This window comes from Lithobates pipiens, unplaced genomic scaffold (genome assembly GCF_037356315.1).
Source record: "Lithobates pipiens isolate NorthernLeopardFrog02 unplaced genomic scaffold, aLitPip1_a1.2 Scaffold_1, whole genome shotgun sequence".
NCBI classification, from domain to species: Eukaryota; Metazoa; Chordata; class Amphibia; order Anura; family Ranidae; genus Lithobates; species Lithobates pipiens.
In genome coordinates, this window is record NW_027507685.1 from 170,531,922 (window position 1) to 170,544,858 (window position 12,937).

Here is a 12,937-nt window from a genome sequence, read left to right on the forward strand (position 1 = left end):
TTTTACGGACTTGGGAGCTAAATTGAGGAATTTACCGGTACATCGAGCCACACCAGAAAGGCAGAGGGAGATTAGGGAAGTAAACAAGTGGTTCCTGGAGGACTGGGCCGACGTCGGTCACCAGTACTATTTAAGGGACATACTGCACCTAAATGAGGAGGGTGCACATGTGCTGGGGAGTAAAGATGGCCAAAAAGTTAGACTGGGGACATGAGGTTTTTAAACTAGGTGACGGGGGGGAGGGTTAAGAGGTAGAGATAGTCAGTGTGGCATGTTCACCAATGCCAGGAGCCTAGCGGACAAGATGGTTGAACTAGAGATAGTGTTATACGAGGAGGATTTGGATTTTGTGGGAATTTCAGAGACTTTGTTCAACAGCTCTCGTGATTGGCTGGAAACTATTCAAAGGTATATCCTTTATCACAGGGATAGAGAGGGTAAAAAAGGGGAGGGGTATGCCTGTATATCAAGAATGATAATAAGAATAATGTACAAGTGAATGTGAGAGATGACATCACTAAGGGAACTAGGGAGGAGGTAGAATCCTTATGAGTAGAGCTCCAAAGAAATGAAGCTAAGGGGAAAATAATACTGGGAGTATACTATAGGCCCCATGACCTGACTGAGGAGGGGGACTTCCTGTCACAATTTGGATTATCAGTAAAGATGGTAAGGGTTATCATAATGGGGGATTTTAATTATCCAGACATAGACTGGGCGGAGGGAACCATGCATTCATCTGAGGCTCGCCAGTTCCTAAATGTCTTGCAGGACAATTTCATGGTTCAGATGGTAGATGCACCAACTAGAAATAAAGCATTATTAGATCTACTGATTATCAACAATACAGACCTGTTCACGGATGTAGAAATATGGGGGAAATTTAGGAAACAGCGATCACAGGGATTCAGTATAAATCACACAAATAGGAAACATAAGGGAAATACAAAGACAATGAATTTCAAAAGCGTCAACTTGCCTAAACTATGAACCTTGCTAGAAGATATAAATTGGGATAAAATCTTGAGAACAAAGAACACAGAGGAGAGATGGGTTCACTTTAAGATCATATTAAATAAGGGCATTAGCCAGTGCATCCCAAAGGGAAATAAATTTAAAAGAGCAAACAAAAGTCCTGGATGGCTTAACTCCAATGTAAAAATGTATATAAAAGCAAAAGCGAAGGCCTTCAAAAAATACAAGGTTGAGGGATCATCATCGGTATTCCGACTTTATAAAGAATGCAACAAGAAATGTAAGAGTGCAATTAGAGTGGCTAAGATAGAACACGAAAGACACATAGAGGAGGAGAGCAAAAAAAAAAAAAAAAGAAATTCTTTAAGTATGTAAACAGTAAAAAAGGGAAGACAAACCATATTGGCCCCATAAAGAATGAGGAAGGACATCTGGTTACAAAGGATGGGGAGATGGCGAAGGTCTTGAATTTATTCTTCTTATCGGTTTTCATGAGGGAATCTGGGGGCTTCAGTAACCAAAACTGCAGTGTTCATCCTTGTGACACATCACTGGAAGCACCCTCATGGCTAACAGAGGACAGAATTAGAATTAGACTTAGGGAAACTTAACATTAATAAATCACCAGACCTGGATGGCTTGCACCCGAGGGTACTTAGGGAACTCAAGTAATAGCCAGATTATTGTTCCTAATTTTTACTGATAGTCTACTGACTGGAATGGTACCAGCGGATTGGAGAAAATCCAGTATAGCACCAATATTTAAAAAGGGCCCAAAATACATCCCTGGAAATTACAGACCAGTTAGCCTAACATCAATCGTATGCAAGTTCTTGGAGGGGATGATAAGGGATTATATACAAGATTTTAGTAATGAAAATGGTCATTAGCAGTGATCAGCATGGATTCATGAAGAATCATTCTTGCCAAACCAATCTATTAACCTTCTATGAGGAAGTGAGCTGCCATCTAGATAAAGGAAGGCCCGTAGACGTGGTGTATCTGGATTTTGCAAAAGGATTTGACACAGTTCCCCATAAATGTTTACTGTACAAAATAAGGTCCGTTGGCATGGACCATAGGGTGAGTACCTGGATTGAAAACTGACTACAAGGGTGAGTTCAGAGGGTGGTGATAAATGAGCAATACTTGGAATGGTCAGGGGTGGGTAGTGGGGTCCCCCAGGGTTCTGTGCTGGGACCAATTCTATTTAATTTGTTCATAAACGACCTGGAGGATGGGGTAAACAGTTCAATCTCTGTAGTTGCGGACGATACTGAGCTAACTGAGAAACTTCTCTGTAGGATGTGGAAACCTTGCAAAAAGATCTGAACAAATTAATGGGGTGGGCAACTACATGGCAAATGAGATTCAATTAAGAAAAATTTAAAATAATGCATTTGGATGGCAAAAATATGAATGCAATCTATACACAGGGGGAGAACCTCTGGGGGCATCTATAATGGAAAAGGACCTGGGGGTCCTAGTAGATGATAGGCTCAGCAATGGCATGCAATGCCAAGCTGCTGCTAACAAAGCAAACAGAATATTGGCATTAAAAAGGGGATAAATGCCAGAGATAAAAGGATAATTCTCCCGTTCTACAAGACTCTGGTCCGGCCGCATATGGAATATACTGTCCAGTTCTAGGCTCCAGTCCCAGGGAAGGATGTACTAGAAATGGAGGGAGTACAAAGAAGGGCAACAAAGCTGATAAAGGGTCTGGAGGATATTAGTTATGAGGAAAGGTGCGAGCACTGAACTTATTCTCTCTGGAGAAGAGACACTTGAGAGGGGATATGATTTCAATGTACAAATACCGTACTGGTGATCCCACAATAGGTAAAAAACTTTTTTGCAGAAAGGAATTTAACAAGTTAAAATTAGAAGAAAAGAGATTTAACCTTGCTCGACTGTAATGCTATGTACACATGATAGGATTTTCCAACAACAAAACCGTGGATATTTTTCCGACGGATGTTGGCTCAAACTTGTCTTTCATACACACAGTCACACAAATGTTGTCGGAAATTCCGAACGTCAAGAACACGGTGACGTACAACACATACGATGAGCCGAGAAAAATGAAGTTCAATAGCCAGTGCGGCTCTTCTGCTTGATTCTGAGCATGCATGGACTTTTGTGTGTCGGAATTGTGTACACATGCTTGGAATGTCCAACAACAAATCTTGTTGTCGGAAAATTTGAGAACCTGCTTTCAAACAGTTGTCAGAATTTCTGACAGCAAATGTCCGATGGAGCATACACACGGTCGGAATTTCCGGCAACAAGCTCACATCACATTGAACATTTGTTGTCGGAAAATCCTATCGTGTTTACGACCCATGAGACTGGCATGGATGCGGAATTCCCTTCCACAGGCGGTGGTCTCAGTTAGGAGCATCAATAGTTTCAAAAACTATTAGATAAGCACTTGAACGACCACAACATACAGGGATTTACAACGTAGTAGTGATATATAATCACACACATAGGTTGGACTTGATGGACTTGTGTATTTTTTCAACCTCACCTACTATGTAACTATGAATGTTTTAGCCAGTTGTGCACAAACGTGGTCAAAAATGTTTGAATGTGGTCAGGAAAGGCAGAAAAACTAGAAAAAAATAAATACGATTGTTGCATCCTTACCTAATATTACATTGTGCCTTGGATTCTCTTAGCCCTTAAAAATAGTCTACAGTTTTTAACAACTTGTACTTGATTAGCTCTCAGGAATTCCAGATGGTATCAATGTGTAGGTTTGTGAATAGGAACAAATGTTGGAGCATCCGTCAAGGCAGGATCTCAGTTTTCAGGAAGAACACAAAGACCTAGGACAATATAAAGAATATCAATCACTGTGGTGTTGGGTGTATTTAGAATGGTGCAGACAGGAGAGACTAGAGGGCAAAACCGAAAAATGGAGCGGAAACTATAAAAATCTATTAGAATAGCAAAAAGACTACACAGGCTGTACTACACATATTGTAGTTAGAGAGAACGATGCCCCCTCTTATGTCTCCTCTCACACTAATCCTACCGTAAACCTTAACCACTTGCCGCCCGCCCTATAGGCAATTGACGGTGGCAAAGTGGTTGCATAATCCTGATCAGACGTCATATGACGTGATCAGGATTATGAGCCGCTGCGCACCCCCGGGGGCGTGCATCGCGGCGATCGTTGTTGCGGGGTGTCAGTCTGACACCCGGCAACTACGATCTCAGTAAAGAGTCTCTGACGGACCTGTAATCTCTTAGAATGAACCCTTTCTATACTACTAACCCTAACACTAACCCTCCTTGTAATCTTAACATTAACCCTTTCTTTAACCCTAACCCTACCTATAATCCTAACGGTAATCCTTTCTATAGCACCAACCCACTCTGTAACCTTCACATTAACCTACTTTTAACCCTAACACTAACCCTCCCTGTAACCTTAACACTAACTCTTCCTGTTACCTTAATAACCCTACCTGTAACCCTAACACTAATATTCCTATGTTTGATATTACAGAAACAGCAATCCAGCCCTTTCCTTTAGAATATTTTATTTTATAAGTATTGCCACCTAATCAGCTGATGCCCCTGCAGCTTATTTACTGAATCTAAAAGGAAGTGTTAAGAGGAAAAAGCAGTGCATAGAGCCGATCAGTCTATGTTTTAACAAGGGGCATGAAGATAAGAGGAGAGAGCAGAGTGACCAAGAAATGAGCAAGAGATGAGCTCATCGCTGTGCAGTCACAGGCAGGGGGCACGTCCGGGATAACTGGGCTCAGGAGAAGTAGGTTGAATAATACCCTGAGGACATCTAGGGGCAGAAAGAAGTACTGTCTGGAAATCTCTGGATGGAAGGTAAATACTGCAGGAAAAGCTTTGATTATTTTACCATTGAATTGGTCTATTCATTTCTTATCTGGTTATTATTTTTGGCAGGAGTTCTATTTTCTTAATCTTCATACATTTTATTATTTTGTTCTGGTTATTATTTTATTACTTTTTTTTTTTTAAGAGCACCTATGCTTGAAGTCCCAAGGACAGCAATCCAACCCCTCCTTTCAGTATATTTTATGAGGTATCACCACCTAATCAGCCTACTCCATTGTGTCCGCTCATGATTTATACGACAACCTTAAAATCTGCTGTCCATTGATAATGAATGTGTTTGTTCCGCAAGATACCTTTTCTTCTCCGTCTCTACACCCAGGTATAAAAGCAACTGACTTTATAGAAGAGATATCTCACGTTGGCAGGATACTGATAAAATGACCCATAATACATGAAATTAAAGGGAAAATATCATTTATTTTCCGTGAGCATAGATTTTGAGTTACATATAGTTTACATAGTTAGTCAGGTTGAAAAAAAAGACACAAGTCCATCTAGTTCCAGTAACCACAAAAAAAATAAAAAATATCATATAATCCCATATATATTGAAAAAAGACACAAGGCCTTCTAGTTCAACCATAAAAAAATAAAAAAAAATAAAAAAATATCATACAATCCCATATATATTGAAAAAAGACACAAGGCCATCTAGTTCAACCATACAAATAAAAAAATAAAACCTATCATACAATCCCATATATATTGAAAAAAGACACAAGTCCACCTAGTTCAACTATAAAAAATAAATAAATAAAATATCATACAATCCCATACATACTGAAAAAAGACACAAGTCCATCTAGTTCCAGGCACTTATACACCTTCCTGCCCAGGCCAATTTTCAGCTTTCAGCACTGTCGCTGTTTAAATGACAATTGCGCTGTCATGCTACACTATAGACAAATAGAATTTTTATCATTTTATTTTTATCTATTTGTTCCCACAAATAGAGCTTTTCTTTGGTGGTATTTGATCACCTCTCTGGTTTATATTTTTTCCTAAATAAATAAAAAATGATCGAAAATTTTGAAAAAAATAAGTTTTGCTTTTGTTTCTGTTATAAAATGTTGTAAATAAGTAAGTTTTCTCCTTCACTGACAGGCACTGATAAGGCGGCACCGATGAGGTGGTACCCATGAGTGGGCACTGACAGGCGGCACTGATGGGCACTGGTAGGCGGCACTGATGGGTGCCACTGATGGGCACTCATTGGTGGCACTAATGGGCACTGATGGGCACTGAAAGGCTGCAAAAATGGGTACTTATGGGTGGCACTGATAGGCGGCACTAATGGGCACTGATAGACGGCACTGCTGGGCACTGATACATGGCACTGATAGGCATCCCTGGTGGAACTGGCAGTGGTAGGCATTGAGTGGGGATCGACAGCTGCCTTGGCACTGATTGGCATTTCCCTGGTCATCTAGGGCGGGCATACCTGGTGGTCCAGTGTGGATGGCCATCCTGGTGGTCCTGGGTGGCATGATGGTGGTCCTGGGCGGGATCCAAGGGGGGGCTGCACTGATAAACAATCAGCACAGACCTCTCCCTGTCAGAAGAGCCGCAAGTGAGGAAAAGCTAATTAACGGCTCTTCCTGTTTACATTGTGATCAGCTATGTTTGGACGTGCGGTGTGTCAGACTGACACACCACACAACCGATCGCCGCAATGAGCGCCCCCCACGGACGCGCAGTGGCTGTTATCCTGCAGGATGTCATATGAAGCCCAGTCAGGATAACTGAACCACCGCCCAGCCGTCATTCTGCTATAGGTCGGGCGGGAAGTGGTTAAGAATATAATGGGGTTATGGCAGCTATCTGCTGCCATAACAACAATATTCAACACCAAAATACAGACTTGTAATGATGGAGGGGGGACCGGAAGTGGTTAAAGCAAAACTACGGTGAAAGATAACAAGGTAACACATAGCCCTTTTCGACGGTAAAATAACGAAAAGCAGTTTTTGCAGCAGTATTTTACCTGCCATCCATAGATTTTCCCTGCAATACATTTATCCTGCCACTAGATGTCCTCAGTTTGATGGCCAGCATCATTCAACCCCCTTCCTCTGAGCTCAGGTGATCCCGGACAAGCCCCCAACTTGTGACTAGACAGTGAAAGGAAAAGCAGCACAGTGACGAGTTCATATCTCTCCTCATGCTTGCCCTTTCCTATTTTTGTCATTGTATCAAATGTGGAGGTCTGTAGATTAGTCATTAGTGATGGAGCACATTAACAACCACAGTGACACTACTTAAAGTGGAACTATGGAAAAAACGAAAGTGGTTGTAAAGGAAGAACAATTTTTACCCTAATGCATTCTCTGCATTGAATTGATTGTAAACACTCACCTTGTAAAACAACCCATTCAGTTTAAAATGGAAATTAAAGGGAAAACATTTTTGTATAGGAAAAAAAAACATTATAAATACCTTTTTTCCCTTTTTTTTTATAAGTGATCACATTCCCTCGGTTCTTAGCTGCATAAGAGCTGAGGGAGGAGGGGAGGAGGAGAAACAGAAGCACACTGAGCTTCCCAGTGAATGGCTGAATGGGGTGTGTCAGGATAAGTCTGATCATTGGAGGAGAGTACACTGAGTTCCCAGCATAGCTAGAGAACTGACCATGGTGTGCTCTCCTGCTTAGTGTGGTCAGTTTAAAAAAGGAACGCATAGGGACGAGCAGGAACACCAGGGATTTCTCATAAAGGAAGCAACACAAAGAGAACAGGACACTTTCTCATGCAAGTACATGGTACAGCAGGCACATATCTGGAATATGAAGTGTTGGGGTAACAAATGCGTTAAGGTAAAAAATGTTCAAGTATTTGTATCGCCCCCTTACCCTCCTTATACTTACCTGAGCCCTCTCTCACTCCAGCACTGTGCCCGTCTGCAGCCTCGCTGGTCTCTCTCTCTCGCCTCACAGGACACAGAGGCAGCAGTGGGAGCCATTGGCTTTTGCTGCTGTCGATCAAATCCTGAGATTAGGGAGTGAGGGGCACAGCTGAGACACGCTGTGTGTCTATGGATGTGCACAACCTGGCTTAGGAGCAAGAACGCATGTGCACCCCTAGAAACTCCCAGAAACTAGATAACAGTGGGCAGTGCAGTTTGGAGCTTGGTGTAGGAGGGATGAGCAGGGGAGTGCCTTGTCATCCTAGGCTATGGGGGGGTTGTGTGTTTCTATTGATGCACACAGTGTAGGGAGGCACAAACCTAGTCCTGGCATACAAGGGTGGCTCCATAGGATAAAAAACAAAGACAGGACATACCATAGCTCAACTCACCAACCAGTCTAACTGACCAAATTAACCTGTCCAACAGTCTGCGTTAAAAACATAAGCTGCAAGGCCTCTTCACGGCACCCTGTGTATGCTTGCAGTCCTAACGCTAATGAATTTGTGTTTATAAGCATCTCCACAAAGGAAGCACATGCATGAATGGATAGATGAGGGGCTGGTGGACCTGGAGGGAGCCCAATCCCCCTTAAAGGACTGGCTCCATAGGATGCTGCAGGAGAAAGGAGCCACCATGAAAAAGGAAAGCTGGGGCAGCTATCATGGCTTCAACAGGAACATAGGCAAGGATTAAAGATAAAGAAGCTGCATACTCATTAAGCGATTATATCAGCTGCTGACAGTGCTTAACCGCTTGCTGACCAGCCGCCGTCATATTACTGCGGCAGGTCAGCACGATTCCACGAGCCATCGTAGCTATACGTTGGCTCGCGGGATCGGATAGCACAGCCGGGGTTGCTGATGTTCGTGGCTGACAGTTGCGATGAGTGCCTGCCACGAGCGATCGCAGGCACAAGAGGCAGCACAGGGACGAGTGTGTGTGTGTGTGTGTGTGTAAACACACAAATCCCTGTTCTGTTCTGTGCATTTTTATAGCACCAATCGCTGTATAAATGCCAGTGGTCCCAAAAATGGGTCAAACGTGTCCCGATGTGTCCACCGTAATGTTGCAATCCCAATAAAAATTGCAGATCGCTGCCATTACTAGCCAGTTAAAACGTTGCAGTGCCGAATCGCAAAAAATGGCCATGTCATTCAGCAGCCAAGTCTTCTGGGGCTGAAGTGGTTACATACTGAGTTGAATATTTCTTTAACTTATTTGTCTCACAGTTTGTATGTTGTAGTATGCTACAAGTGCATTGGCACCTTCAATGCATTGTGGTGCCGCTCTGTATGAAGTGTTCTACTTGTCAGATTCAAAGATTTTTAGTTCTGTTTATCCAGTTCTAAGATTTACACAGCTCTGCCACAGTGCACATCCCTATTTGGCATACCAGGAGACTAAGGAGGTCTAAGCCCTTGTAAACACGGTCGGACATTCCGGCGGAAAATGTCAGATCGGACCGCATTGTTGGATAATCCGACCGTGTGTGGGCTCCATCTGACTTTTTCCGTCGGAATATCCGAACCAACAGAGTTTGAGAGCTGGATATAAGATTTTCCGACAACCAGATCCGATCCGACGTTGTCCAATCGTTTATAGAGAATTCCGATCGGACAAAGTGCCATGCATGCTCAGATCAAATTCCGATACCAAAGCTATTGGCTACTAGCCTGAACGTAGACCTGTCGTAATGAACGAACATCATCACGTTCCGAATAATCGGATTTTCCTACAACTTTGTCCGACCGTGTGTATGCAACACCAGTTTCGGACAAAATCTGTCGGAAAAAATCTGACGGATTTTGTGGTCGGAATGTCCGACCGTGTGTACAAGGACTAAGACCCTGAAGTCATCATGACACAGAGGGACAGTCCACCGCCGGAGCATGGAAGAACACAGGGAGAGGAGGGTCAGCTTAAAGTGCTTTTACTCCCACCCCCTAGACCTAAACAAGCAGTCAACCCTTGCAGTGCTGGCATAGCCCAACTGCAGGGAGGATTGTTCAGATTTCCAGGAGTTGGGCATAATAGCAAAAATACAGTGCTTGGGAATAGGGATGAGCTTGGTTTGGGTCCAAACCTGTAAGGAAGCGGTCAGTGCTGGGCCAACCACCTGCATGTGGGAATTTCCCCATTCCACAGCTGCAGATATACAAGGGGCGGAAATGTTTGAAACATCATTGACCTAGTATGGTCACGTGGCCATCTTAGTTTAATGACATCATTGAGCTAGTATGATCACATAGCCATATTAGGTCAATGACATAGTTGACCTATAGATATTGGATTGCAGAACAAAAATGGACTTTATAGGCACACCCATGAAAATATTGTAAAAAAATATAAATGTTTTATTTGAATAGCGTTAAAATCGGCATGTATATACATATGTTAAAAAGATGACTGATAGACCTAGATAACACTTCCACCACTAGTAACAAAAATATTCAAGTATATGTTAATTGGTTAACACAGTTGCTGAGTGATTGTGGCATAATGGAGGTCATTCACGGATACCGCTCTATGTTGCGCACGTTAGCGCTTCTTCAGGAGCTTAAAGATCTGATATGTATAAAAACAGTCAATAAATTTGACATCCAGAAAAACAATAAACAAACATAATACACTATGTATAGCCAGTAGATTACATACCAATTGTCCATAAAACATTTGTGTAGATGACCCAGTTTCCTGGCACCTGCTGGGCAGAGAAGCAAAACCTGACTGTGGGGGCGCATATAACATTCTAGTGTTAGGTACATTATAGATATATGACAAAACTTATTAAGTACTTACAATGCTGGGATAATGGTGATATCAGCTGTATAGGTAGGTGATGAAAAAAACGTCAACGGCTATAGTCCCGAGTAGACTTGTGCACAACGGAAAATTTTGTTTAGTTTCAGTTCGTTGTCATTTGTAAAATACATAATTTGGTTCTGTTATATTCCTTATGTTACGTTAATACGTTTTCGGATAATTCGTTATTATTCGTAGAGTGTTGAATTCATTTGTTCGTATTCATTAAAATTTGCTATTTATGTATGTATAGACATTCGTGATAATGATTAGTAGTTTGGAAAGTCATTTGTTTATTGAATCTTTTAACACACACAATGACAACGTCTCTTCTCCTCGGCTCAAATACAATACAACACCCTTCTAACTCAGGAATGCACTTTGCCAGTAATCCATCCTCCGGCACAAAATTAATTAGCTGATTGGACTATAAGATTTACTTTGAGCTGACCTTTTGTTTCATTAGATCTTTAAAGAATTACCAAATTCATTCGAATTCATACGAATTTTTTCAAATTCATTTGTTATATTTCTTTCGTATTCGTTGGTATTCGTTATTTTTTTATTCGGACATTCGGATGCATCCGAATGTCCGAAAGATGCAAAAAAGATGCAGAATTTCGATTAGTTACGAAACAAATTGCACAAGCCTAGTCCCGAGGCTATCCCGTTGTGTCGATGGTAAACAAGACTTATTGTGTATCTATAAGAAAGGTAAAAAGCGTAGCCTAATGTTTGGCATATGTATTAGAAACTGATGGCCCACATCAGTCAATTTAGGTTAATAATTTAATAAATGTGCCAGTAGCAGTCACTTACCAATAGTTTAGCATAGACATCACAGCAAAAGCTGATTTTTGTGCATAGACCACAAAGCGGTGATAGTAGTACAGGCACCCAAGAAACCAAATTAGTTTGCTAAGATATATAGCAGTAAAGATCATCCATTGCATATCCAAATAGGTGAATGTCCAAATAATCAGCAAGGTAAGTAGGCTTCCAATAAGTTTCCTGACTGAAAGAGAGTTTTGAATAGTAGCTATGATAGTATGTCCTTAGTGTGAAACAGTACCAAAGATTGAGGAGGAAGATGGTTTGTAAGCTTACCCAATAGTAAATGTGGTATCAGATACCACCACTGTACATCATCATGGACCTAGTATGATCACGTGGCCATATTAAGTTAATGAAATCTTGTCCCAGTATGGTCACATGGCCCTTATAGTTTAATGACATTGTTGACCTAGTATGGTTGGTCACGTAGCCATATTAGGTCAATGACATAGTTGACCTAGTATGATCACATGGCCATGTTAGGTCAATGACATCTTGTCCCAGTATGCTCACATGGTCATATTAGGTCAATGATGTTGTGAGAACTCCATGCCCTTGGGTATGTGCAGCTAAGGACCAGAGCTTGACCAAACCAAGCCTTAACCCAAGCACATCCCTACTTAGGAACTACATGACCTTGGTGACAATACTTTTCATGGAGATTCAGAACTTGAGATTTGTTCAGCCCTAGTAATTGATTATCTATACTCAAATCTCTTCTCTTTACAAGCATTTTGCGTGTTCTTATTTTGCAGGGAAATGCCCTGAACCATTGAGGAACACCACAGAAAGAACCTTTACCACAATTCCTTGCTGTGAGAGAACCTCAAAACCTTTCAAGCAAATCCATTCTGGTGGAAAGACATTCTCCTCCCTTTTGCTCCTATGGTTATCCTCATGTGAGCTGTACAGATGGAGTCTCTCTGTAAAACCACCACCTGGCTGCGGGATGAGCTGGACTCTCCTGCTCAGAACATTCGTATTTTGGACTGTCGTAGCCGGGAGCTTTATGACTCTTCTCATGTAGAGAAGGCTCTACATGTGGCATTGCCTGGCCTGATGCTTCGAAGGCTACGCAAAGGAAACCTTACTGCCCACTCCCTTCTTCCAGGATCCCCTCCAGCATCGAGAGGAGTGGCTCTTCTGTATGACGAGTGCACCGCCAGCCTCCCAACACGTGTAGGGGTTCAGTCAGAAGAACAGGAAACGGTTCTCATTACCTTGTTGCAGAAGCTTAGGAAAGAAGGGTGCACAGCCTACTACTTGCAAGGTAAGAGATGACATCTGTAAGTTTTTTAAAAGTTCTTATAGCTGAACTCCAGGTTTGATCTGTATATTATAGTTGCATTGGTTCAGCTTGGATGTAAATATGCATATTTGTGATAGCCCTGATCTGAACAGCACACTTGTAGGTGGGGTGCAGCGTGGTGTGATGGCAATAAGACACACATACCCCCAGTATGATGAAAGAACTTGTATTGAAATGACGCAAAGACAATTCACAAATAACCCTGTGGGAAGGCATCCCAGCC

General features: G+C 42.0%; 1 protein-coding gene across 3 annotated transcripts in view; it reads left to right on the forward strand.

Moving 5' to 3' along the window:
• The window catches only part of DUSP9 (dual specificity phosphatase 9), a 116,329-nt gene that overhangs the window by 62,997 nt on the left and 40,395 nt on the right, over positions 1-12,937 (forward strand). For all 3 annotated transcript variants that reach the window (XM_077478875.1, XM_077478873.1, XM_077478874.1), the window contains one exon: positions 12,161-12,675. In XM_077478875.1, coding sequence (XP_077335001.1) covers positions 12,318-12,675 — 358 coding nt within the window. In that variant the 5' untranslated portion in view covers positions 12,161-12,317. The remainder of the gene's footprint in view (positions 1-12,160; positions 12,676-12,937) is intronic.